This window comes from Drosophila biarmipes, chromosome 3R (genome assembly GCF_025231255.1).
Source record: "Drosophila biarmipes strain raj3 chromosome 3R, RU_DBia_V1.1, whole genome shotgun sequence".
NCBI classification, from domain to species: domain Eukaryota; kingdom Metazoa; phylum Arthropoda; class Insecta; order Diptera; family Drosophilidae; genus Drosophila; species Drosophila biarmipes.
Genome location: NC_066616.1, coordinates 11,630,195 through 11,656,334, shown reverse-complemented (window position 1 = coordinate 11,656,334; position 26,140 = coordinate 11,630,195). Strand labels below are relative to the sequence as shown.

The window sequence follows — 26,140 nt, the reverse complement described above, 5'->3', positions numbered from 1 at the left end:
TAACACATTTGACTAGTTAGTTTATTAACATTTTGTGCTTAAACTAAGATATTTCTAGCTAGTTGGTTTTGTTGGGAATAACAACAATAAATTCAAATTTAAAGAGTCGATAGCTTCCTGGCAAACATCGATATTACCGATAAATTGAAAATATCGCTGTTTCCCCACCTCTATTGTTTATTTTATTGCAATTGATCATTTTACTGGGCAGACAAAGAAAACTATTTAGAAACCGACTGGAAATGAGCTCCTCCGAAACATCAGCATCGGCTTTCTCCAGCTCGGACACCGCCGCCTTGGAGCGCCAGACGGAAACGGAGCAGCCGGTTACCTTCGAACAGATTTGGAACGAAAGGCACCAAAGAAAGAGCGTCGACTGGATACGCCAAAACGGTTACAAAAGGGTGTGTATATCGGTTATGCTTAAGGAGCCCTAAATAAGTATCCATCCCCAGGTTTGCCTGCAATTCCCCGACGACTATCTGCCCCACAGCAACGCCATTAGTGTGGCCCTCACGGAGCTACTTTCGCCGGAGGAGGTGAAAGTCTTCATCCTGGCAGACACCACATACGGCAGCTGCTGCGTGGACGAGATTGCTGCTGCCCATGTGGATGCCGACAGCGTGATTCACTTCGGGAATGCCTGCCGCAGCAGGGCATCCCGCTTGCCGGTGCTTTACCTCTATCCAGAGCTGCCCCTGGACGTGGATCTCCTCCTGGAAAAGCTACAAAGTCTGCGTGCGGAGAGCAAGGAGCGGCAGGTGTGCGTTTACCTTGATATTGGCTATCAGCTTATCCACGACGACCAGCTAAAGAAACAGCTGACAGAGGCCTTGGAGCCCAAGGATCTTCTCCTAGAGCTATTTCCCCCCGTTGAAGCGGATTCAAAGGCCTCCAAGGAGCCCTCGGACCTCGAGAGGATTTGCATTTTCATTGGCGCCGACAACCAGCGATTCGCCAATCTCTCCCTGACCGCTCCAGCGGCCGTCCAGTGGCACATCTACGATGGCGCCAGTGGCACTCTCAGTTCCAAGAATCCGCTCACGGCTCAGTTCATCCGGCGTCGCTATTTCCACATAGAAAAGTGCAAGGATGCACAGACTCTGGGCCTGATTGTGGCCACTCTCTCGGCCGAGGGCTACCTGGATGTGGTGGCGCGACTGCAAGCAATGGCCAAGGGCAGAGGCATTAAGACGCAGCTCATATCCGTGGGCAGGATAAATCCGGCCAAATTGGCCAACTTCCTGGAGATCGATTGCTTTGTCCTGATCGGCTGCCCCTTCAACAACATGTACGACTCCAAGGAGTACTACAAGCCCATTGTATCTGTCTTCGAGGCCGAGATGGCCCTGAATCCCGCTTGGCACATGAGATATCCCGAAGCCTATGTCACGGACTTCAAGCAACTTCTGCCGGAGGGACGCAGCTTCCTGCCCTTTGATGCGACAGACATACCAGAGCACGATGTCAGCCTGGTCAGTGGAAGACTAAGGGGAGCGGTCAACGAATCCCTGGAAGCGGCGGGGGATCACGCCTCCCTGGCGCTGGCCACACAAGCTAAAATGGCCTTGATGACCACGAACACGGGGCTCTCCTTCGAGGACCGCACCTGGCAGGGATTGGACCCCGCGCTGGGCCAGACGGAGCCCGCTCAGCTACAGCAGGGACTCAGCGGCATTCCCATTAACTACACACATCAATAAAGGGCCAGCACTATTTCTATAACTTTTAGTATTATCGGTTTACTGATCCTCTGCGGGCGAAATTTTCTTTTGAATTAAACTACAATGTCCAACAAGAGCGGGTGGAACCTCTTAGACCCTCAGCCAGTACATGGAGGAGCGGATTCTGTTGTAGTCAGGCAGGTTCTCCACGGGACCCACGGCAGCGACGGCCGGGCACCGGTCGTAGATGTACTTCATGGCGACGTCGCGCACATTGCCCACACTCACGGCATCGATGCGCTGCTCCAGCTCGTGCAGCGGGATGCGGCGGTTGTAGCACAGAATCTGGCGGCCAATGTCCTCGCAGATGGGCGTGGTGCCGTCCAGCTGCAGCAGCATGTTGGTCTTCAGCAGGTTCTTGGCGCGCTCGACCTCGGCCTCGGTGACCATGGTGCACAGGCGCATCCACTCGCTCTGCACGTTGAACAGCATGTCCTGGAGAGGGAGAATTAGGGGATTAGAGAAGGTATTACGTTTATCTTATCTATTTCTAAATTGAAAGCCATGTACATCGAGCCAAGACTCGTTACTCACCTCACACTGCAGGGGATCGCAGACGAAGTAAATGCCCCAGAGACCGGTGTCCTTGTAGCATGTGTTGAACGACTGGAAGCTGTGGCAAAGGTCTGTGGGGAAATATGATTGTTAATATGGAAATCGTCGTGAACTCTTAGGATTACTCACTGTCCTCAGCGCTGGCACGGGCCAGGTTGGAGGCGTTGTTGGCGCCACCGCCCTGAGAACGATCCCACGCACCCACCAGGGTGTTGGCCACCATCAGGGGGATGTTGTCCTGGTCGGTCCAGCCGCAGCCCTCGACGGCGATGGCCACATGGGCCAGGGGCAGGGAGTCGTCGCGCACGCGCACCTCGGAACCGGTGAAGCGGCACGGAGTGACCTCCGCGGGCAGCACACTGGCCTCCAGGCCACCCAGGCTGCCGCAGGCCAGCTTGACCAGGTCATCGTGCTTGACGCCGCCGGCGGCGGCCAGAACGATGCGCGAAGCCTTGTAGTGGGTCGAGATGTAGTCGGTCAGGTCGGATTTGCCAATGGACCTGAAGAAGATAACAAGTTAAAGATATTTATTAATAAATATGAACCTAAATACTTACTGAATGTTTTTGGTGGGTCCCAGGATGGTCTGGCCCAGGGGAGTGCCCTGGTAGGCGGTGGCGTGCAGGTGATCGAAGACCACCTCCTGCAGGTTGCTCTCCACCTCCTGCATCTCGCGCAGGATCACCGAGCGCTCGCGGGCGATCTCAGCCTCGCCCAGCTTGGAGTTCTGGATGATGTCGGCCAGGATCTCGACGGCCTTGGGCACATCCTTGGACAAGCACTTGGCGTAGAAGACGGTCTGCTCCCGGGAGGTGTAGGCGTTCAAGTGGGCGCCCAGGTTCTCCACCTCCAGCTCGAGGTCGGTCTGCGACCGCTTGGCAGTGCCCTAAAAGGGGCATGAAAAAGAGATTACCAGGATGTAAAAACGGCTAAGCTAGGTGAGCCCACCTTGAAGGCCATGTGCTCCAGGAAGTGGGCCACTCCGTTGTTCTTCTCGTTCTCGGACCGAGAGCCTGCATCGATCCAGAGACCCACGGTGGCGGTGGAGGCGCCGGAATCCTCGCTGGCCACGCGGAGACCGTTGTCCAGCTTGGTCACCTGGGTGGCGGGTATGTTCAGCAGGGTCTTCTGCAGAGTGGCAGCCGACTTGTAGCGCTGTAAGTTCGGGAAAATGGGGAAAACTTTAGGCCAAAGTTAAGTAAAACACGGACATAACCTCAAAGTGATTGTGAGGGGTTGCCCCGTAAGAAATGTCCAAGTTTTCGCCAAAAATACTTTCTAGCTCCTAAGAACCCTTCATAGGGAGATTGTTTATCCACATTATTAATAGTTTTCACCAAAAACACAGCCAAAACAGAAATATTCACAATTACGTAATTTAAATCCTGTGGAGCGTAATCATTGGGTGATTGGATCTACTCACCTTGGCCATGTCAACGCCCCGGATGAAGGAGCGCATGTTCTGCGTCACTCCAAGAACTCGCAACGCCATCGTTCAGTTAATTCGTTTAAGTAGCCTATTAACTAAAAAATATTTTAGACTTTTTCGTCTGTGGCCGCGGCTGAAAAACTTACACACACAAACACACGCCTATCGGGAATCGATATTTATCGAGTCTGCGGCCACTCAGCTGTTCGAGCAAAATACCACAGGTGTGCACACACTGTCTGCAAAAGCAACACAATTGCTCGTTTTTTCTGGTTCTCCGGCTTTCTTTTGAAAAACACCTTTAATTTGGATAGCTAACGCAAAACTCTTGGCCGGCTTGTGTTGCTCGGCCTACTGCTCACCGAAATGGCGGGAAACTTCTGGCAAAGCTCGCACTCACAGCAGTGGATTCTGGACAAACCCGATTTGCTGCGGGAGCGTCAGCACGATTTGTTGGCTCTGAACGAGGATGAGTACCAGAAGGTGTTTATCTTCTTCGCCAACGTGATCCAGGTGCTGGGAGAGCAGCTTAAGCTGCGCCAGCAGGTCATTGCCACGGCCACGGTTTACTTCAAGCGGTTCTACGCGAGGAACTCGCTGAAGAACATAGATCCCCTGCTCCTGGCGCCCACCTGCATCCTGCTGGCCTCCAAGGTGGAGGAATTCGGCGTCATCTCCAATTCCCGACTGATATCCATCTGCCAGTCGGCCATCAAGACCAAGTTCAGCTATGCGTATGCCCAGGAGTTCCCCTACCGCACCAACCACATCCTCGAGTGCGAATTTTACCTGCTGGAGAACTTGGACTGCTGCCTGATAGTCTACCAGCCATACAGACCGCTGCTGCAGTTGGTTCAGGACATGGGCCAGGAGGACCAGCTGCTCACCCTGAGCTGGCGTATTGTGAACGATTCCCTGCGCACCGATGTCTGCCTGCTGTATCCTCCCTATCAGGTAGGTACTCCTTACTGGGTGCTCTTTCAAGTTTATAAACAAATTATTTTCAGATCGCCATCGCCTGCCTGCAGATCGCCTGCGTTATCCTGCAAAAGGACGCCACGAAGCAGTGGTTCGCCGAGCTGAATGTGGATCTGGACAAGGTCCAGGAGATCGTGCGGGCCATTGTCAATCTGTATGAGTTGTGGAAGGACTGGAAGGAGAAGGACGAGATCCAGATGCTGCTCTCAAAGATTCCAAAGCCGAAACCACCGCCACAGCGCTGAAAAGGCCTCCTACTCTCTAGCTTGTATTGCCTAACTATGTGTACGTCATCTTATTTATGTCGATTAAAACGAGGTTTAAGCTATGTGACTAAGCAACTAAATCTCTTAAAGTATAAAACCTTTTTAGGTATGAGAATTTTTTTAGTTTTATTGTTCGTCAACGCGATCTTCTCCTTTTTTTTACAATCTATATTTCATATTTGTTAAAAACTTCAATTAGTTTTGTACTTAAACATACTATTTTTGAGCGCCTAAAATAATTATACTTATTTCGAACTTAAGACCTAGTAAATTTCTTAAAAATGGTGTATGTTTTATTTAGTTTCGTCCATCGATTTTACAAGTACTTCGCCTGACCCCTAGAAAACTTGGTATTGAGTATCTTGGCCTTGTCCACAATCTGCTTGGTTTGATTCTTGTCGATCTTGTTGAGCTTCAGGTCCACATCCCTGCTAAAGGGCCTTCGTTCTGGCTTGGAACCCGAGGCAGCCAGTTCCTTTTCCTTTAAAAGGATACATTTAAAATCAATAATAAATACTTGAGATATTAATTTCCTTCTCACCTTTTCCCTCTGCTCCTTTCTCAGCTTTTTCTGGTGCAGCTCTACCAGAGACTCCTCACGCTTGTGCTTCTTTTTGTGTTTCTTGGCCATGCTCTCCTGTTCATCATCGCGCTGCTGCTCGTACTTTGCCTGGGCCATCTGCTCCAGTTCCTTGGAGCTTAGTGACTTTGGACCTGCTGCAGCTGCAGCCGCTTCACTCTGGGGCGTCTTTGTCCAGGAGGATCGATCGCTGAAGTCAGGTCGCTCCTTTCCCTGGTGGAAAGTGCGCTTCATGTTGCTGAGGGCTGCAAGGCCGCTCTTTAATCCCACTTCCGGCAGCTCCAGCATCCACTCTTCGCGCACTTCTTGGTCCGTTGAAGTACCCAATCCACCGCCCTCCAGAGCTGCCAGTTTGAGGGCCAAAGCACGCTCCTCCAGGGCCACTTGGCTGGCGTTTGGCAGAGGACCAAAAGTGCCGGCTAGATCATCAGCGTCCTCTGGTTCGGCCTCTTTGGTGGGTGACTGTTCCTGAGTCAAGCTGCTGGGCATAATGGGTCCTATCATGGCCTGCGGCTGTGGTTTCGGTTGTATCTCCTCTTGAAGCGGCTTCCTCAAATGCGGTGGCAGGGCAGGACCAAAAGCATCTTCCCTATTCGAAGCTAAACCAGGTGGGGGAGAGCTCAACAAAGCTGGAGGTTGTGCATAAACCACTGGCTGCTCCTCATCCTGCCTGGATCGCTTTTTCTCCTTGTGGCGACGCTTCTCCTTCTTGTGCTTCTTCGACTTCTTCTTTTTGGACTTGTCCACATCTTTGCTGTGCTTCTTGTGCTTCCGTTTCCGGTGTCTTTCGTCGCTGGAAGAACTGCTGTCACTACAACTATCATCGCTGGACATGATCTGTAAAGAAATGTCATTGATTAAAAATGGAAAAATAATTAGGAACATTGGGATTCCTTTGTAGAACCAATGGTATTCCTCTGCCAGCAATATTCTCCAGATCCATACTCAACTTTCCTTCTAGACTTGCTCTGAGATCCCCAAGAAAACTCAGTTCTTTGGCTTGGGCTAAACATATATTGCAGTTAACAACTTTAAAGCTTAAAATTATGTAACGAAATGCAGCTGGAAGGGGCAACTTAGTCGGTAGATTGGCAGCCAGGTTATTACCCCAGAAAGAAACCTAAACAGCGAATGTTTTCTGGGCCTTGCGGTAGCTGTAGACCAGGGACTTGAGAACGCCTGCGCTGGCAATGTTTTTGATCGATTGCGTGACACTGCTGCGCCACACAATGTCGTTGACGGACGCCTGGAGCACCTCGGGCAGCTGTGAGGCCACGGAGAGGTGGTCCACCACCTCGGCGAAGTCGCCTTTGCACGCGGCATTCCTTTCCAGACGATTCTTTAGCTCCGAGGGCAACTGTCGCAGGTGATGAGATGTTGCCGACGAGGATTTATCCTGCTCGAAGAGAATGGCCGGCTTTCGACTCCCTGGCTCCTGGCCCTTCATATTCACAGCCACGTACTGCGTGAGTTGACCCAAAGAAGGTTGGTACAGAGCAAAGAAGTCATTGATTTGCGGGTTAACGATGTTGTGCACCTTCTGCTTGTTTTCCCCGAAGATCATGCGGAAATCTCCTTTGTAACTCAGTCCAGCGATGGTGTGGAAAAGTCTGTAGGCGGTGAACTTCTCCGGCAATAATAGTAGAGCCACTTGCAGGGCGGACAATAGATTCCTGTCCAGCGCAGCCTTCAGGGGCGGATTATCGGAAGGATTGACCAGATTCGTCACGGGCTTGTGCAGCCTGCCAGCCAGGTAGAGATGCCGCCAGTCCAACAGATCTTCTAGCAGCTGTTCCTGCGACACCACTCCGTACTTGATGGTTAAACCCACATCCGGCAGAGGCACCAGAGTGTTGCAGTAGACACCGGCACCCAAGCTCTCCTGGTACTTGGCCATAAAGCCCGATCCCAGGAGCCTGAGGGCGGAATAGTGATCCGGATGGCGGTGCAGGTTCTCCGCATGGAATCCCTTAGCATCCCGTACACAGAATACCAGATCTACAACGCTCCCTGGAGCTGGACGATAGCCATTTCCACTGCCCAGCTTTTCATAGCCCTCCTGCTGCTTTACGCCGGATCCGTAGGCGAACATATAGCTCACGCTGCCCAGCGGAAACCGCGCCACCGTGCGCCTGTACAGGTCCAACATGTTGGGGGTGGGAGAACCTCTAAAACGGACTTAACTTAGGCTCAATAATTACTTTTTTAGGACGTAACTCCGTTTCTTTCCGACGGAGTAGCTGCTTCTTCTTCTAGACCACTGCTTTTTGCCGGCGCCAGAGGTGTGTACACACTGGCAATCAGCTGGTTGCAAAATTGCACGAAATATTTTTGGTCGCCATTAACAATTACTTTAACTCTATTTCTTAGTTAAAATAATCTTTGTTGTAATAAGTATTGAATAAAATCCGTGAACTCTTTAATTTTTGAATCGAACTATCCAACCAGTGCTGCAAAGTGTGTAGCAGGTATCTTCTTCTTTGACAAAAGAAAATCAACTGGAAAAAAGCTAGATTGCTTAAATTTTTTTATTTATATAAGACTACAGTAAATTCAGGAACTGAATTCAATTTAAATTTAGGATCGAAGCCGCTTCTGTCAGTATTTGAACATTACGAAATCTTCATTCCAAATTCGACTAAAGTTTTAAAATACGCACCTCCTGATATCGATTCAATTCAATCGATTGCGGTTAGCACCGTGTAGTGCTGTATAGTATTCAAATTTCGCCGCCGGTAGTGTTGACAAACTCCAAATTCCAGCTGTTGTTATTCTCACAAAAAGAAGCAGAGAAAAACACGCACATTTTATACAATCCGTAAAAAGAAATAAAAATTTGTACGAAAAGAACACAAGACATTAAACAATAGACATAGAAATGCCGCGCCCACCGAAGAGAGCTCACATGGAGGACAAGAAGGAGCAGCACGCACAAGCAGATCAGCCGCAGGGGGAAACCGCCACAGAAGATGTCGAGGCATTCACAAACGTGGGTGGAGATTCCACCTGTATTATGACTCTAATTTAATTTACCTTTGATTGATTTTCAGCAAGCCTTCAAGAACGTAGTGGGCGCCACAAGGGCGGCCAACGCCTTTCCCCAGGGAACCGCCCGCGCGCTCTACTTGAGCTACCCGGGCTACGCACGTGTCATGGACGACCTGTCCCAACGGGTGGTGGGGCTCATCGGAAACGTACTCCAGGCCAAGGAGATCAAGGGCGACATCAAAAAGTAAGGTTCCAACGATGGTTATACTTTTGGATATGTATTATAGGGTGGAGTGTCACCACTTCTTAAACTAGTTCTCCCTTAGGGTTTTTATAAATTATCCCTAAGTCTTAGCCACTTAAGTCAAAGCAGTCAGGTATAGGCATCCGTATAAGGATTTATAATCAAGGTCTCTAGAATATCCAAAATATCTTTTAAAAATGCTTATAATACTCTAACTGCCTTCTGCACACAGACGCCAACTGGAAGAGCAATTTGAGATGGTGCAGGAGTGCAACGACATACTGTTCGAGCGCATCACCACCAACCTGGATACCAAGAGCGGTCTGCGAAGGAATCCCCAGCAGGTCGTGGAGGCCCAGGTGGACGTGATGAGCGGCTCCACTTCCGCGGAGCCGGCCGTTGCTTCTCCACAAACCCAGGAAACTCCCAAGGCGGGCAGCTGGAACAGAACGACCGGCACACCGCAACGCAGCATGGTTTCCGCTCGCCTTTTTACGGCCAAAAACATTGTCCGCCCGCAGACGCAATTCAAGGAGCCAGTGGACAACAGTGCCCAGAATCCATTTGTTCCAAGGCTCAAGGAGAAGCCCAATTCACTGAAGCCACTGGCACTACTCCCCGAATACGATGATGCGGGCAATATCCAGTCCTATCTGCATCCCTACGAGTTCGAGTTGCTCAAGTTCCAGCCTCCGGCGGAGCAGCTTCAAAAACAGAAACCTGTGCTTCCACCTCTGATGGCAGACACCGAGCTAATGGTGGTGAACACGGTGGAAAAGCTGCAGCAGGCGCTGGAGGAATTAAGGCAAGCGCCCCAGATCGCCATCGATGTGGAGCATCACTCGTATCGCACCTTCATGGGCATAACTTGCCTGGTTCAGATGTCCACTCGGAACAAAGATTATATTTTTGACACGCTAATCCTACGCGATGAGATGCACATTCTGAATCTGGTTCTCACCGATCCCAAGAAGCTAAAGATCCTGCACGGCGCCGATTTGGACATTGAGTGGCTGCAGCGGGACTTGTCGTTATACATTGTCAATATGTTCGACACGCATCGCGCAGCCAAAGCCTTGAACATGGCCAGATTATCGCTGGCCTTTCTGCTGAAGAACTACCTGGACTTGGATGTGGACAAGAGCCTGCAACTGGCCGATTGGCGGATGAGGCCGCTTCCGCAGCAGCTGATCGACTATGCCCGTCAGGATACGCACTTCTTGATATACGTGTACGAACGGATGACAAACGATCTGCTGCTACAGAAGGAACCAGGACTGCTCAACAGCGTCTATCAAATGAGCACGGAAGTGTGCAAGAAGCGCTACAACAAGCCTCACATCGGACCGGAATCCCATATGGACTTGGTGCGGAAAACTAAGCGCTCCTTCGATAACCGTCAGTTGTACGCCCTCCGCGGAATCTTTGAGTGGCGCGATGCTACTGCGCGGTCAGAGGATGAGAGCTATGGCTACGTGCTGCCCAACCACATGATGCTCCAAATCGCCGAGAGTCTGCCCAGGGAGATGCAGGGCATCCTGGCCTGCTGCAATCCCATTCCCCCGCTGGTGCGCCAACAGCTCCACACGCTCCACCAGATTGTCCTCAAGGCGCGCGATCAGCCGCTGGTCAAAGTGAGTTACCAAGCGCTTTCAAGCAGCGCCTGCAGCTCGCTGAACGTCGGTGCCTATTCCGAAATGTTCTCATTATCTATTAATTGTAACTAACGTTGAAATGAAGAGTGATTCGCCTTCCCCACATGCTGTTTACTAACTAGGGACTTATATATTTGATTGAGGCAGTGACTCTGTTATTTCGTTTAATAACTAGTTGTACATGATTTGGGTTTAATGCCTGGTAGTCTTAAGGTTTTAACAAAACCTTTTTTTTTTAAATACACTATACTTACTATTGCAGCCTATATTGGAAGCCCGCAGCAGCACACAGGCAGCGCTGCCGCCCTCGACCAAAGACTTCAGCAGCAAGCTCTACTGTCCGCACGACTTTTCGCATCAGGATGAGACCCGCGACGATCTGCCCACTCTGTTAAAACGCAGTCCTGCTTCAGGGAAACTCGAGCTGCCCAGAGAGGAAGAGATTTCCAAAGAGGATCTACCTATTGCGGCACCAGCAATGGCTCTGTTCGACAAGCCAGCCAAACGCACTCCAGAAGAGGAGCAGCAGTGGGCCCATCTTCGCAAGGAGAGCCAGACCCTGCGTATGCCCTACAAACGCTACCTTGCCATCCTGCCGCTGATGGAGCAGCTGAAGGCGGATCAGGTAGCCAGAGAGCGCAGTGAGCTGCTCAAGAGGCGTCTGTGTCCGGCGGCACCAGCTCCGGAGCAGAACATCAAGCTGGAGGCACATGCCGTCAAGCAGGAGGAGGATGCCATGTACTCCGTGCCGCTAAAGGAGCAACTGAAACGCAAACACCAAACAAACGGCAAAGCGGATGCGGATCAGCAGCCAACCACTAGTAAGAGATCCCGCAAGGATGAGAACACAAAGCCTAGAGTTAAGCCCGAAGTCTCAGTAAAGACAGAACCCGCAGAAGTAGTTCACCAGGTTCCAGGCGAAAGCGACGATGAGGTCGTGGAAGTTCCCATCCAGAGGCAATCCGCAGAGCCAGCGAAACCCGCGCCACAAAGCAAGAAGCAGCAGAAGCGAAATCAGTTTCAGCGCGGTTTCAAGGCCAAGAATCGAGGAAACCATCCGCAGAGCTCCAGTCAGCAGGTCGCGCAGCCCAGGGCTGAAGGCAACTTTGACTACAAGAACGTGGACTTCCGGCAGTTCAAGGGAGGAGCGCAAAGAGCCCGCGGAACGGAGATCAAGCAGAATATTCGCGGCAAGGTGAGGAATTGCTTTATGTTTTTAGTCAAGCTTTGTACTATCTAAATGTCTTGAATCTAGCAATACTAACACACTCTTCCCTGTTCAATTTTTTTTAGAATCGTCCCAACAACCGCAACAATAAGCAGTTCAACAAGCTTTTTACATTTAGTAATGTAAAGAAAGATGGTAAAAAATAATTATAAATTGGACAAAGGTCCCTACAATCTATATAGTATAAAAATATATATATTTTGCCTTGGACTTAACAGAAAAAATACAAAAACCACCAACATTGATTTAGACAATTGTTTATTTTCGTATGTTACAAAACTATAATTTTTGAATTTGCAATTTCCTAAAATATTACCTATTAAATAACAACCGTAACTATTCATTAAACTAGACTATCGGATATGTTTTTAAGGTCCGGTTTCGAGTGCTGAAATGGAAAGATATTAAAAGTCATAAACGGATTGTCGTGAGAATTGTCATGCTAAAGGATTTTATCCGAGTTTTCATGTCTAAAAATTGCATTCGATTAAGTTTCGATGTTAAAATTCCTAAAAGGCTGGCAGCGCGATTTTTCGCATTATCATTTTGATTATTTATACGGATAACTTGGAGACGGAAATATCATTGCTATACTAAACAGTTTTGACTGCAAGGGTGGCTTACTTTAGGACAGTGTGAGAACAATATTGACAGCCGTCGAAGGAAACATTGACTAAGATTATTAGATACAATTCTAGCTAGCTTTAGCTAAGTTCTTATGTAGGACGTGGAAAGTGAGTTCCGGAAGCTCTAGCGCTGGCCATTCTGCCCTAATCTCAAGCCTGAACTACAGAGTTTTGAACATTTTTTCGCCCTCGATGTCCATGCAGTGTTCCACCACCGCATAGACCACTAGAAGTCGTCGCTCCACCCCCTTTTTATGCTTATCCGTGATGAGTGGATAGAGGGCATCCTGTTTGGACAGTCGATCGATGATTTCCGTCAGCACGCCGCCGGAGAAGACCTGCAGACGATCCCACGTGGACTTTCGTAGGCTAGAAAGATACGAAAGTTAATGCTTATAGGTAAAAATTCTATTTGTTAGGATCTTACAGGCAGCACTGGTAGAGTGGCGCCAGGATATCCAAGTGATCCTTGTTCGGATTGCCAAAAGCCTTGCCATTGTCTATGAGCACCACGCGCTCTTCCCGCGTCTCGTAGTGATGGCGATCCCCATTCTGAATAAGGTAGTCGAAAATGGCCGCATCTATGAGGTCCAGCAGGCGAATTGTCTCCATTTTATTTTTCAACGATCTGAAAGAGCATTATCAGTTCGAACTTTGTAAGAACATTGAGCAACTCACTTGCAATAGGTCATGTCGTCCTCCCAGGGCGCCCGCTTGTCCTCTTTATAGGTTCGCTGCCAAGGCGATCGCCGCTTGGCCATCGTTCCGGGCACAATATAGATGAGCACTCCCTCGATATTGTGCCTCTCATCACCGCAGACGGTCTCCTCCTCGTTGCAGTAGTGACACTTTCCAAACAGGCAGTACCTCTCCTTGCCATCCTCGTCCGTTTCAATGTTGATGGTTTGCTGTAGCTCCTGATCGCCGTTGGCGTAGATCTCCCTCTTCAAGTTGACCACTCGACCAACTACTATGGGCGTCCACCGGAAGTCGAGCACTGCGCCTAGATAGAAGGCATACACCTCAGCAGTGTGCCGATCCTTGCCGCTGTACACCATGCCCTCTATGACCTCGTCCCGCGGATACCACTGCGGTTTGAAGATCACCTTCTGCTGCTGCGAGAGGCGCATAAGGAGCTTCAGCTGGGTGCCGCGTGCCAGGTTGCTGACTCTGGTGATCGGCTCGCGGCGCATTGTTTCCAGAAGCTGGCCCATCGAGGAGTCGTACAGCGGATAGACCTCATTTTCGTGGGGCCACTGGAGGGAATACGTAGGTGTTTATTAGATTGAGTGCTGGTTAAGCAGTTTTAGATACAAAAAAGAGTAATAGGCCGCATTAACCTCGAACAAACAAATCGTACGCATTATAATATATGTATGTATGCACACAGCTCAACTAAGTACGTAATAGTTCTTCCTCAATGATTCGATTTTCCTTGGCCGACCCCTGAACCCTCTGACTCACCCAGTTGGCAATGTCCCAGAGGACACTGGCGTTCTCGTACGGCGCCGCCTTGTAGTTCTTCAGCAGCTTGTTGCGGAACATGAAGAAGCGCGGATTGCGGTTGAGGTAGTTGGGCTTCAGGTGGCGCATCTTGTGCCGGATCATGTTCTCCAGCGCCCGCACGCTGGCCAGGTGGCTCTCCTCGGCGCTCAGGTAGTACATGAAGTAGAAGTTGGCACCGATCGCCAGGCCCAGCAGGCTGGCCACGATGCCAGCGATGACGACGCTGCGCTTGTTCATCCTGCAGCCTGGGCGATGGCCTATTTATAATATTACGTACACGCAGCGGCGGCAGCAGCACTGGCAAATTGCTCAATTCTAGTCGAAATGTTGATATGGCCGGGCTGCCGTGGCATGCTGCTGTTGTTGCTGTGTTCTTGTGGCAGTTGTTGCTACTGTTTTTCGGGCAATATTTGCTGCACTTGCAATTGTTGCTGCCGTTGCTCTGGCAATTGTTGTAGTTTCTTATGTTTTTTTTCTCTTTTTTTTGGCAGACATCGGCTAACAACTGTTCGCATCAGTCCATTGTTTTGCAAATTAATTGTGGCCGCATCTGAAAACGTGTATACATTAATTAAATTGTCGGCGGGGTGCAGAAAGAATGAGAGTCCTGTTCCGGGTTCTAATTCATTTCCCTCACCTAAAGCAACAAGTCACTCGTATCCGGTTGTTTACAGCCGATGACCCCATTTATCCCCGGATTCTTGGCAAGTGGCAGGGGTACCTCAAAGTTTCCGGGTTCTCGGCTTATCTTATCATCTTATTCTTATAGTATATTCACTTGTGAAAGGCGGTGTAGGAGGAAAAATTCCTGTTGGATGAAAGGGACTTTCTTTTGAGTAGTACTATCCACATGTACTAGTTTCTATGACTGAAGATACATCTGTTTCTATAACCCACACATCACAATCGATCCCCGGTTCACCATCTGAAAGATAAACATGTAAGATTTGAGTGACGACCTCTTCCTTTCAGAAATAGTACTCGGCACAAACGTACCCGATTGTTTACAAGCGCAAAGTGGCCTCTTTCGGATTCTTGGCCACAATTGCCCAATAAATCGTGTGCTTCCTCTTCTGCTGCCGCTGCTCTAATTGGTCGCCGCCTTGTTTTTGGCCAACATAATACATAGGTGTAGCCTCATCCGCGGGCCCAACTGCACGCATTCGAAATCGGGAAACCTGTGCGGCACCGATAAAAACAAAGAATTCTGCGCCGCACTTAGACCGCCTCTCTTGTTTGGCCGATCGGGTATAAATAGCTTTTGTTTATGGCGGCGAAAATGGGAAAAACGTGCACTTTTCACCGGCGCAGGAAAATCACAACAAAAAGTGCAAGGTGAGGTAAACAAAAAACAGCTGATGGCAAACAGCTGCAGCCCTGGTTGGCCACCACTTGCCAACGGCGGTCTGGCAACGCCAGCAGTTCCCGCCAAATTTGGATTCCAAAAATATTATTGTACGAATTAGTTTATATCTGATATGAAATCTGTGTAGGTGGCCGAAAGTTGTTCAAAAAATAAACTCCAGCGAAAGGTCAAGGTAGAACAAGGAGAAGGAATGAGGGAGGTAGGTGCTCTTTCATATTAAAGTAGTCATCAACACCCACGCTTGCGAATTGCACAGATGAGCCCATGCGTGGACACTGCAAGAAAAGTTTCATTAGGCATTCTAATTTTAAAAACCATTTTCTAAGCAATTCGCACATTCAAACAACTGATTTATATTTAAATCATATTTACCCGTTTTTTATATTTACTAATAATGTTTTGGTTAGAGACATTTAATGGCCTATAAAAACCTACATGGTAAAATAATTGTTCCTATAAAATGAAAGTAGCCCCTATTTAATTTCTTCAAACTTTGTTGTGACAGTGCAGTTAGCTTTGTTATTTTTCCATCGGTGGGGTTGGGTTGGGAGGGTTCACCTTGCTTTGCGATTCCCGCAGGAGCAGAGCGCATAAACTGCGCCCACTCTCGGGTCCGGAAGAAAGGAGAAAACTCGGCGAGAGGAGAGGAGAAAGTCCCCGGCCACATATGGCGCAGGAAAAACCGACAAATGATAACGGCACTCGAGCAAACAACAATAAAGGATGAAAAGCACGAAAATCGAGTAAATGAAAGAAATAATGGTGTTGGGAACGTACAACAAGTAACAAAACGCACGAGCGTGTATCTCCAGCTTCCGTACTCCAGTACCCTTTTTTCTCACCCAAGAACACCCAATTTTCCTCCGCATTTTCCGCCCCCCGAAAATTCAAATGCCGATAGCATCCGCTGGCACGTTTGTTGGTGGCCTGGGAAATTCAAAGGCGGTTGGCGGCCAGAAAGTAACACCCTCAGTGTCGACACATTACGATTACAGTTGAGTTTAGCCCACAGACGAAATCACTTGCAGAAATTTATATAACAGATATAATAAGTGTATAAATATACCTTTATAAATAATAAATAACTAAAAATACTAAGACAATCTTTATATCAGTTTGTTTAAATTCAGTTTTAGATCTTAAAAAAGAAAAATAGTTACAAGTTCCTCACAAATAACTTGTAATAAAATACATTATTGTTAAATGTTTTTAAATCATATTAAATTTTTTTTTTATAAATCAAAGTTTTTTTCAGTTTTTTTTTTAAATATAATTTATTTTGTAATACTGTCTTGAAGCTTCAGCTAATTTTTTGATGTGCATATAGTGAGTACGTAAGTGCCAGAAAATGTTCTGCTCGCTTTTGTTTTCATTGTTTTGTGGGTTTACGCGTTTTGTTTGTTTGTTTGTCGTTTCGCGTGGGGTGCGTAACACATATTGAAGTAAGCCAATTTCGGAGTCTCGCTTGTGTTGGCCAACTTAATCATAAACGAGCCTGGTGAAATGCATACGTCGAAGCCATTTAGGGCTCAGACTGAAGGTAATTTCGTAATGTAAATCTTTGAATATATTTGTGCTTTGGATTGAAATCCTATTTTATATCCCTAAGCTCGATTTTCATTTGAGTTCCAAAAAACACACCCCTTTCTGTTATGTATTGAAACCCATTAATACCCGTGCATTACCAATTAATATCAATTAGGAATCCCCTCTCGCTCCACCGGCTCAGCCAAGTGGAGTCGGGCAAATAAACGAAACTAAACAATTCAATTAGGGCGCAAATTGTGAAAAGCCAAAGGAAGTACAGTGCTAGTAATTGGGTCAGATGTCGCTAACGACCAATGACAAGGAACAGAAGTCAACTGCCCAAAGCTGACGGCGGACTCGAAGGAATCAATTTCGAGCTTACGAAGGGGATTCCCCTCGACGCGTGTGTGCAAGTAATGAGCTTTCAAAATATAAGCCGGAAATCTGTGGTTTATTTAGTCGTAAATGCTAAGAATTTGACGATAATCGATAGTATAAGGGTCTTTCATTAATATATTTATTAGGGTATGAACACATTGATTTGTATTTATTTTTTGTGGATAGATATTCATAGTTAAGTTATGCAAAAGTAACATATTTCACAAAACGTTTGTGGACAAGAAATTACATTTTATTCCATAAATCTCTTATTAAGAAAAATTCTTAATTTTTTTTTTTTTTTAAATTGATATTATTCCTATAGATTTGTTTTCCTATCTCTACAATAAGTGAGTAACTTATTTGAACTCTTTGCTCGAGTTCACTCCCTTGAGCACCCTTGACAGTCGTAAAATTAACACGAAATCTGCTGCAACAAAATTTAAATTTCATTGTCTTCTTCACTTGCAACTTTTCGGAGCCCGTGGCAAAAAAGAGGCTGGAAAAAATCAATTAATTCATACACCCAGTTACATCACCACGTCGTGTTAATTGCCCATGTGCCCCAATTCCTGTTTTTGTCTGTCGCCTCTGGATGGCGTTGTCCTTAATGGCCGCCGCTCTTATCTGGCCTCTCATGCGTTTTGTAATTAATTGGCAGACATTTCACTGCCGTGGAACGTTGTCATAGGTCGCTCAGCACGTGCTGCGCGACGGCGGAGGGGGTGGCGCGACCTAATGATTAATTACAATTTAATTTGTTTGGCATTCAGCTTTAACAGCGAAGGAGGAAACACTTTCAGGACGATGACAAAATGTCCACCGAGCTCCCGGGGGCCTCCTTTAAATTTCAACATTTGTTTGCCAGACGGCTCGCGTCTAATAAATCCGTCTCTATTTTCCATTTATATTGTTTGCTGCAAATTTAATTGAATTTTGTTTCGAATCCATCTAATTAATTGCTTTTGTTGTCTCTCCTTGTTTTGATTCTCTTTTATATTAGGCGTTTTTTGTGGTTCTGCGACTTTGTGTTTGTTTGCTTGGCTGCCAGAAATATGCTAATTCAGGCTTATGGGAATGCCTAATGAGCCGCCCTATGAGTTACAGGCAAACAGAACAAATTTTCTTTGTTTAAACTCACCGTTCTTTAAAGTATTTTTTTTTTAATATAAATTCAAAATCCCATTTATACATGTGTCTAAAAGTATGCAATAATATATGTTTAACTCGCAATGCCAATGAGTTTACTTAATTCATTATTTACTGCATGCTTTTAGACACCTAAAAATGACATTTAAAAGGGTTTTTAAAACCGTAGTCATAAAACTATAATTAATATCCTTTGTTTGCCTTAATTAGGTTAACATTTTCTGAAGGAGAAGTAGTCTCCAAGGGAGATCTTTGTTTTGGCCTGGAAGCAAATCTGTAGAGATTTCACGAGACAAATTTTTAAGGTTGTAAGGCACTTGAAACAAGAATATATCTTGTAAGGATTTTTTCTGCCTTCCGCTGCTGCAACAAAAGGACATGAAAAATGGGCCACAATTTCGGGGTCCAACGTGAAATTAACTCATTCGTTGTGGCCTAGAATAACAAAAGACACTCGCACACAACACACTGACACACACAGCCGTAAATAGACGTCCATAAGGTCAAGCAACGTCATTTTTCAGACGGCCAAACAAAAAAAGTGAAATAAGGACGAAAAAAAAGGAAAATAACTCGGCCTCAAGTGCCGCCACACGGAGAGTTTAATGTGTCAGAGTGTTGGGTCTAGTAATTGTGTGTGCGTGCCAGTGTCTGCGTGTGTGTGTGCGAGGGTAGTGTGTGTGAGCCAAAACACATGCTCGGCCAGGAGGAAAATATAAACAAACGCCCACGCCAAAGCTTCGCGCTCCTTTCAGCCCGAAAAACTATGCCACGGAAAAGCTCGGTGCGTAAAGCTCAGGAGCAACAGTTCGCGAGCGAAAGAGAGGGGGCAGCGGCAGCACGGCAACACTGGCCTTCTTTTTCGGAAGAGAGGCGGAGCGAGCTCTCTTCTTCGCGCGGCGGAGCAACAGTTAGGGTTCCGCTCTCACCCTTCGCAATCCCCGGACAAAGTTGTTGTAGCCTCCGCTGCTACTGCGAGAGCTTCACCTGAAAGCTGTTGTTGTTGGGCAATCCGAGTCAATGGAGCAGAGGCTACACTCGGGGAAAAATACTACAAGATGTGATTTGAAAAATGTTTATAATTTTAGGCAACAACCTTCTCTTTTGTATTTACAAATATAGAGCATTTGAGTTAGTGTAGTGGAGACTACACTTTGGAAAAAATATAACAAAATGTTCTTTGAAAATGTTTATCATTTTGTAGAGCAACTTTATAACTACTTAAAGAACAAAAGAATGAAAAAATTGTTTTTGCTATTTGAAGCAAATCATATGTGCATTTTTTAAATATATATTTAAGGTCTTGCAATGCATTTTTAAAATTTAAACCATTTATTATAGCTGGGTTGCACTTCAAATAAATTATACGTATGCGTAATTTTCTTAATCTTAGTTCTCGAGCTATCTCTTTAAATTTTGTCAGTCTGAATAGTTTAAAATATTAAAGTGCAAGCAATGTTAATAAATATATATAAAAAATTAAATAAAATATAAAAAATACATAAAGAAAACGTTCACAAAAAATTAAGGTTGTCCACCAAGTCGTATACGAATTTTTTTTTGAAGTACCAAACTTTAAAACAGTTTATAGTACTTTATAGAACTTTATTCTAAAACCATAGACCTTCAAAATAAAGTATTTACAAAATCTTGCGACACATTTTCTCCAAAGAAGGAAGAGTAACCAATAACCTTCACTTTGACTGTTACTCAATGCGCATTTCTTTAAGTGTAGCTAAGCAGCGCAGCCCTGTTGCTAGGTGAGCGTGTGTGCGTGAGCCCGTTTTGGGCCTCCCAGGACCTTCTGGTGCTTTTACTGCCTGTGGAGCTGTTGCTGCTGCTGCCGTTTCTGGCCAGTGCCTGGATTGTTGTTGGCGCGTTCACAACGTCTGGTGCGTCTGGAGCGCGATTTTCCCACGTTTTCGTTCGAGCGTTTTTTTATGTGACTGAACTGGCTAGGCGCTCTGTTTGCGGCCCTCGTGTGCTAGTTGGTAGTTGGTAGCTGGCCTTTTTGGCCATCCACGTGCGGTCGTTACCAGTGTCTCGGAATGCAAATAAACGGGATTTCGCCGAGCTGGCAATGCATCTTTTATGGCCGCCATTAAAGCTGCTAACTGGTATGTTTGGGGCACGTAAACCGCAGAGGGCGGACTAATTGTCTGGACAGTTTTTGCCACAGCCAGGGTCTTTTGATTGGCAGCCACTCCAGATCGCGTTTCAATTATCCCTGGCTTGCACAATTTTTCGATTTTCCAAGCAAGCGAGCAATCTGCAATCGAAGGATCCGAGGGGGTCGAGGTCCTTTCACGTATCCTTCAAGGTGTTCAGTGTTCAGTGTTTAGTGTTTTGTGTCTGCTATCTGCCTGGCTTTCATCTTCAATTTCCGTTGCGCATTCGCGCGTACTCGCTGTCACTCGCTGGCATTGTTGTGTTTGCCGCTGTCCTGGTCTATAAAACACCGAGAAAATTACAACTTATTGAGTTGCAAAGCGCGCTGGCAACCAAACCGCACACTGGGGAAGCGGCCCGCAGAAATAAGCAGGCCCACAGACGTTAACCCGAGCAGACTCACCGTGCCCCCGGGAGTGTGCTACGTTTTTGCCAGCTTCCAAACGGGGGATGGACAATCGGACACTGGGAAATAAGTAGGAGAACATGAGTGTTAGGGGTAGCACTTCTTGAAAGCTGAATAAAACTAATTTTAAAAATAATTTATATATTTTTATATTATTTGTTCCTTTTTGAAAGGCTGCTTTTTAAAAATTAATATCTAGAAATTTTTAAAGTTTTCTTTCTCTTGTTTATAAATATTTTTATAAGTAACAAAGGTACTTTTATTCACTAATTATATAGTTTTTGTCACATTTGTCTTGTTCATGACTAAAAAAATGTAATTTAAGTTTTCTATATATATTAAATCTTATAAAGAATTTATAGTTTGCGGTTTTCAATTCCTTAAATCCTTAGCCGGAAAAAATGTTGTTTGACCTTGAAAGAATATATGAAATACTATAAAGATTTAAAATCTTATAGTAAATCTTATTTAAGTGTGGTTACGAGGTTCCATTGCCAAAATTTAAGGCTAGAAACGTTTTTGTTTGACCTAAAAAGATTATAAAGCATTCAGCTATCATATTTTCCTGAGTTAATGATCGGTAAAACCTCCCTTTCTTTCCCTCCTGGAAGTACCCTTAAATTTCCCTCTGTGTTCCTCCCATTTGCATGCTCAGTGCGAAAAAGCATCTGCACCTATTAGCGGCCCATGGCCGAGCGCTACTTTAATTCATCTGTTCGCATTTTACGAGCCACCCGCGGCTCACCAGCCACCCCTAAGACCTCGGCCCACCTCCCCCGCCCTTGCCAGGGCCAATCACAGTGGGTCAACAGACAGCAGACAGCTGTAGTTGAGCGAAAAGCCGCAGTCGTGGGCGCCAGCACGTGCATACATGAATTTGGCTGCGGGTTTGTGGGTGCTGGCGAGTGTGTGGGTGAGGTCCTTGGTCTCCGAGTGCTGCAAGGATGGCCAATATGGACCTGTGGCGTTGCCAGACTTGTTGATCGCCGCTCCGTGCTATTTCACAAGTAATTTCGCCCCGCCAACCATTATATTTGAGGTGATGGCCGTAGCTTATCGATTTACGATTCGATGGGGGACGGAACCCGAAATGGAATATTAAATGGCATACCTGCGAGGATTATAAAGGTTATGGGGGACTTTTATCATTCTTGAAATTCTTATGATGATGAAAGTTACATAGCTCCTCTCTAGCATTGAGGTAGAAGTCTGTCCTTAAAATTAAGTGTGCCTTCGATGGGCGGATGTAATGAAGACTAAGTTCTTCTTCAAAGAAGAGGAATATAGAAAAATTAATAGAAAAATGCACTGTTTATTTTAAGGATTAAGATTATCTTATCAAAAACATTAAAATCATTTAATAGATAATTTAAAAATAAAGTAGAGATCTTTATAATCTAATATAAAATTATAAAAAAAAAAGCAGGAATTCCATTATAACAGGAAAAACATAATTATACAGGATTAGCCCAAGATAATAATAACAATAAAATAAAGATCCGTAATATCTAAAATAAAATTGTAAAATGTAATTTTTATTTAATTACTAAGGAATGTTTTTTAAATATTTTTTAAAATCTAGATTGCCCTCTGGCCCGACTTTAAGCCACTGCCTTATTAGCGCTACGGCTACTACTATTTCACGCACTGCCGACCGCGGAATCTACTACGCTTTCGCAGGCTGTTGCTGCCACTGCTCCTTGCAACACGTTGCCATTAATACGTACTTCCCTTGACACTTGTGAGCCAATAAACTTGAAAAAAGAGCAACAGTTGCCGCGCTCAAACACACACTCGGCTTTCGCAGTGTTTGCGGGTGTGTGTTAGCCGAAGCTGGCCGAATGGCCGAATGGCTGGCTGGCCGAGTGTTGTGCGAGGCTGGCATTCCTGCGAGTCCTGGCCTGAAAGTCCGTGCGCTCATAACGCAGATGTCCTTTGCCGTGGTCGGTTCGCTCGCAACGCGCTCGGCTCTCGAATTCCCTCGGCTCGGTTAGTAGACGCGCCGGCATTTCAGTTTCATTCTTGAGTTTCGTTCGCTGAAAAGTCGCTCCAAAACCGCTCGAAGGACCTGCTCCTTTCGCTTCGCTTGGCCGCTTAATACGCACGCACGGCTGATATGTTAATTCCCTTCTTTGGCATCACTTAGGAAACAATTAGCGCGTTAGTTTCAGGGCCGCGACGCGAAAACCCTATAGACGGGCCGTGCCAGTAGCAGGAGGCAAGTGAAAAGTTTTAATTGTCTGCACATTTTCATTGGAAAAGTTTGTTGCCTTCACGCACTTAATATTCATGTGGCTCGGGTATATGAATTTACGACCATAATCGTAATCATTTCTTGCCTTTTGTCCCTGCCATTTGCATTTGTGCCATGCCGGGATCCTTTTTTATGCAAAAATAAAGACCGAAAAAATGTGTTCTATAACTTTGGTCATAAATGATGGATCATATGTCTATTTTTTACATTCTCCTGGGAAAATCATTGCCTTTTAAAAAGCGAATGTGCCAGCATGAGCCTGTGACTAGTAAAAATAATAATAAACACATCTGTCACTTCGATGCGTAATAATAATGTTTAAAAGTGAATGTGCTGAATGAGTCGGTGAATCTTAAGATAAACATTTTGCCAAGATGATAAATATCTTGGGAGCTAGTCCATAATTTTTTCCACTGCACACCCATTTATACATTTTTTGCTGTGTGTTTGCCTGTTCTGATTAAAATCGCCTGATGAGTTTCAGATGCTGTCTGCCCCATGTTATTTTTCCCCGACTCAGTCTTGCGGCAAATGGTTCCCATTGTGTTTGTTTTATTTATATTACTCTTCGTTTACGGATATTTGCATTATTTACTTTCGACGAAGTGCAGTGCCCTTCGCAGGCTGAAAAGTTCGGCCATAAAGTTTTGAATTTAAAGTTTGCCTTCATCACTCTCTTTTTTTCAAACCTTCATGGAGGCCGCCTTAATTCCCTGTCTTAAATGTCCGCAAGTTGGAAAGGACATTTTTCTTGTTCAACCCAAAAAAGGAGGACCCAGCGAAGTGAGCTATCCTTGTAGTTGGGAATCTCTGTGTGATTTGTTGGAATTCCTGTGTCTTGGGAAAGTCATCAGCTGTTGAGGCAGCTTTTATTAGCCGGCGTTGGGAGCCTTTTAAATTTGCTTCTTCATCGGTTCCAAGGGGCCGTCGTGTGTTGCATGAATTATTCAGCCGATTTGATTTCTTCATTGTCCCAGGCCGGGCACTTCTGTCTAATGATTTTTTTGGAAATCCCTTTAGCATTCCTCTGTCTATTAAATAATTACTTGCTACTAGACGCAGAAAGGATAATTCTTAGAAATTCGATTGGAATATTTACTCCTTTTTATATTTTCTGCTTAACATTAAGAAACTCTAATGAGTTTTTACTGGGAATTAAATAACGCTGAAATGCAAACCTACAAAAAGAATACATTGAATATTGTTTTACCAGTCACAAAAGAGTTATTTTAATGATTAGAAACATATTTCTTAGCATGGTTTTTACACAAAAATCTCAAATTTGATGGCGTCCATTTCGATAATTTATATATTATTATGACTATATAAATTATTATTAAATTTACTGAAATTATAATGTGTAATGTTCAGTTGACAGGCTAACAGAGTGTTAAAAAACGAACTTGTCCGTAAAAACTAGCCCACAGAAACCACACAGCTCCAGAGAATTTCGACAAACTCTGAGTAATTGACTGACAAAGGTATTATTTCTGCTGCATTGAGTCTAATTGAAAACTGGGAGTGAAATTATCCAATATCATTGGCAAGTTTGCCAATTAAGTGTACTTTTCCAGACGCAAAGCTACAAAGCAAGCGCCCCGAGCCAGTCGAAATTGAGGAGTTCTGGCCGCCTTTGTTGGCATTTGTGCTTTAATGGCTGATTTATTTTAATTACAATTTGCACTTACTAATGATTAATCTGCCTGCCTCGGCACGCCCATGCAAAGTAGACCGGGCCGAGCCCAGAAATGCTCACCCGAAAAATATGTGGAGCAGAGTTCATTTGCAGCGCAATCGATTTTCACGTTAATTAAGCCCTAATTACTGGGGCACAGAGACTCCGCTGCGGTCCTATAAACGAAGTCACACTAGACAAATGAATTTCGCAGGATCTGGCTCTGGTTGAGGTCCTGCCACCGCATTCCCAGCTGCGGAGCTGAATACACATTTCAGGGGAAAGGAACTCGCTTTTATGAATTCCCACCTGGGGAAGGGACGCGCTGCGGCTCCTGTTTTCGCTCAAAACGAAGCCATTGGATGCCAGGATGGCGAACCGCATCCCGCCCCAGATCCCGGCGGGGGAGGGCGCCATCGTTTGACAGACTCTGGCGAACCATGATAGTCAACCATAAAGTGAAAAAATATTCCCCCTGCCATCCAGATTCCATTTGCAAATCTATTTTAGTGTTAATTACACGTGCAAACTATACTGCAGGCGAAACTTTTATGGCCTGGCCGGAGTAAAACTAAAAGTTTAAAAATAAACTACCGCATGGGTTTACGGCTGGGTGTTCTGGGGTGTGAATAAAAAGAGCATTAAATTAGATTAAAACGGAAGCTCCGACTTGTTGTTATTATAAAACTCTTACCAGCGTCTATATAACTTGCGTTGCAAATGCTGTTAACTTTATGTACGATGTTCAGCCGAAACTTCTGTATTTGTATTTTTAAGGCGTATCTTTTTAATTTCCGCCTCTGGAATATGTGTGTGTTTGCTCGAAAATGCAGGAGACGCCGAAATCAAAGGAATGCCTGCCAGTGTGTTTAAATTTATGCCAGGCAGCCTTGTTCTAGACTCCGTCGTGCATTAAGCAGGCAAAAATTGCGCATACGCCGCGTGGCGGATGATGCCTGCCATGCAAATGTAACGACGCTGCCATCGAGATTCCGGCCGCAAAGCAAACAATTTTTAAAGCCAGCCCAGTCAACTGTTTGTTTCTGCTGTTTGTTTCTGTTTGTTGCGGCTGCTCTCTCTGCTGGCCTTGTTTGTGTAATATAATATGCATAAAAGGGAAAAATGTGTGTGTCGCTGTGACATGAAATAATCAAATTGTCACACTGTCGCCCGGCTGACGTGACATTTTTCACATTTCGGAATGCAAAATGGGTTCTGCTAAACACTTTGCGGCCTGCATTAAAATTTTAAAAATGTTTGCATTTTACATTCTTGATGCGTTGGCGTAAATGCCTTGCTGGAACTTTGTAATGTTTTTGGCTGTGTTTTTTGGCTGATTGATTTTTGGCTAGGTATTTATTATTTAGTGTAATTTACGGCCACTGATTTTTTGTAAGTTTATGTATGTATATATGAAGATATAAATATAGCTATATA

General features: G+C 45.7%; 7 protein-coding genes across 10 annotated transcripts; 3 read left to right on the top strand and 4 right to left on the bottom strand.

Moving 5' to 3' along the window:
• Positions 1 to 169: 169 nt before the first annotated feature.
• LOC108031684 (2-(3-amino-3-carboxypropyl)histidine synthase subunit 2) lies at positions 170 to 1,731 on the top strand. The gene is made up of 2 exons (XM_017105329.3): positions 170 to 404; positions 456 to 1,731. The coding sequence occupies exons 1-2, from the start codon at positions 243 to 245 to the stop codon at positions 1,701 to 1,703; spliced, it is 1,410 nt and encodes a 469-aa protein (XP_016960818.1). The 5' UTR covers positions 170 to 242; the 3' UTR covers positions 1,704 to 1,731.
• LOC108031682 (mitochondrial-processing peptidase subunit beta) lies at positions 1,717 to 4,003 on the bottom strand. Of its 3 annotated transcripts, none has more exons than XM_017105325.3 (7): positions 3,855 to 4,003; positions 3,703 to 3,803; positions 3,228 to 3,434; positions 2,837 to 3,165; positions 2,409 to 2,779; positions 2,259 to 2,350; positions 1,717 to 2,159 (listed from the first exon to the last, which is right to left on the bottom strand). In XM_017105325.3, exons 2-7 carry the CDS (start codon positions 3,769 to 3,771, stop codon positions 1,815 to 1,817), a joined length of 1,413 nt encoding a protein of 470 aa, XP_016960814.1. In that variant the 5' UTR covers positions 3,772 to 3,803; positions 3,855 to 4,003; the 3' UTR covers positions 1,717 to 1,814. The 3 variants fall into 3 exon arrangements, with proteins under 3 accessions (XP_016960814.1, XP_016960816.1, XP_043947921.1); XM_017105327.3 differs by having other exon boundaries at positions 3,703 to 3,796; positions 3,855 to 3,998; XM_044091986.1 differs by lacking the exon at positions 3,855 to 4,003 and having other exon boundaries at positions 3,703 to 3,848.
• A 71-nt stretch (positions 4,004 to 4,074) lies between these two features.
• LOC108031683 (cyclin-C) lies at positions 4,075 to 5,019 on the top strand. Its single transcript, XM_017105328.3, has 2 exons — positions 4,075 to 4,662; positions 4,716 to 5,019. Exons 1-2 carry the CDS (start codon positions 4,075 to 4,077, stop codon positions 4,929 to 4,931), a joined length of 804 nt encoding a protein of 267 aa, XP_016960817.1. The 3' UTR covers positions 4,932 to 5,019.
• A 32-nt stretch (positions 5,020 to 5,051) lies between these two features.
• On the bottom strand, positions 5,052 to 7,987 carry LOC108031680 (GPALPP motifs-containing protein 1). Of its 2 annotated transcripts, none has more exons than XM_044091991.2 (3): positions 7,750 to 7,987; positions 5,494 to 6,369; positions 5,052 to 5,433 (listed from the first exon to the last, which is right to left on the bottom strand). In XM_044091991.2, exons 2-3 carry the CDS (start codon positions 6,364 to 6,366, stop codon positions 5,269 to 5,271), a joined length of 1,038 nt encoding a protein of 345 aa, XP_043947926.1. In that variant the 5' UTR covers positions 6,367 to 6,369; positions 7,750 to 7,987; the 3' UTR covers positions 5,052 to 5,268. The 2 variants fall into 2 exon arrangements, with proteins under 2 accessions (XP_043947926.1, XP_016960812.1); XM_017105323.3 differs by having other exon boundaries at positions 7,734 to 7,985.
• Positions 6,395 to 7,740, bottom strand: LOC108031681 (phosphatidate cytidylyltransferase, mitochondrial). Its single transcript, XM_017105324.3, has one exon. It carries the CDS (start codon positions 7,679 to 7,681, stop codon positions 6,653 to 6,655), a length of 1,029 nt encoding a protein of 342 aa, XP_016960813.1. The 5' UTR covers positions 7,682 to 7,740; the 3' UTR covers positions 6,395 to 6,652.
• A 129-nt stretch (positions 7,988 to 8,116) lies between the features above and the next one.
• Positions 8,117 to 11,998, top strand: LOC108031987 (exosome component 10). The gene is made up of 5 exons (XM_017105782.3): positions 8,117 to 8,521; positions 8,583 to 8,764; positions 8,997 to 10,398; positions 10,682 to 11,614; positions 11,713 to 11,998. Exons 1-5 carry the CDS (start codon positions 8,411 to 8,413, stop codon positions 11,791 to 11,793), a joined length of 2,709 nt encoding a protein of 902 aa, XP_016961271.1. The 5' UTR covers positions 8,117 to 8,410; the 3' UTR covers positions 11,794 to 11,998.
• On the bottom strand, positions 11,889 to 15,113 carry LOC108032240 (glycosaminoglycan xylosylkinase homolog). Its single transcript, XM_017106104.3, has 6 exons — positions 14,776 to 15,113; positions 14,417 to 14,704; positions 13,738 to 14,329; positions 12,952 to 13,529; positions 12,701 to 12,901; positions 11,889 to 12,642 (listed from the first exon to the last, which is right to left on the bottom strand). Exons 3-6 carry the CDS (start codon positions 14,014 to 14,016, stop codon positions 12,435 to 12,437), a joined length of 1,266 nt encoding a protein of 421 aa, XP_016961593.1. The 5' UTR covers positions 14,017 to 14,329; positions 14,417 to 14,704; positions 14,776 to 15,113; the 3' UTR covers positions 11,889 to 12,434.
• Positions 15,114 to 26,140: the final 11,027 nt, after the last annotated feature.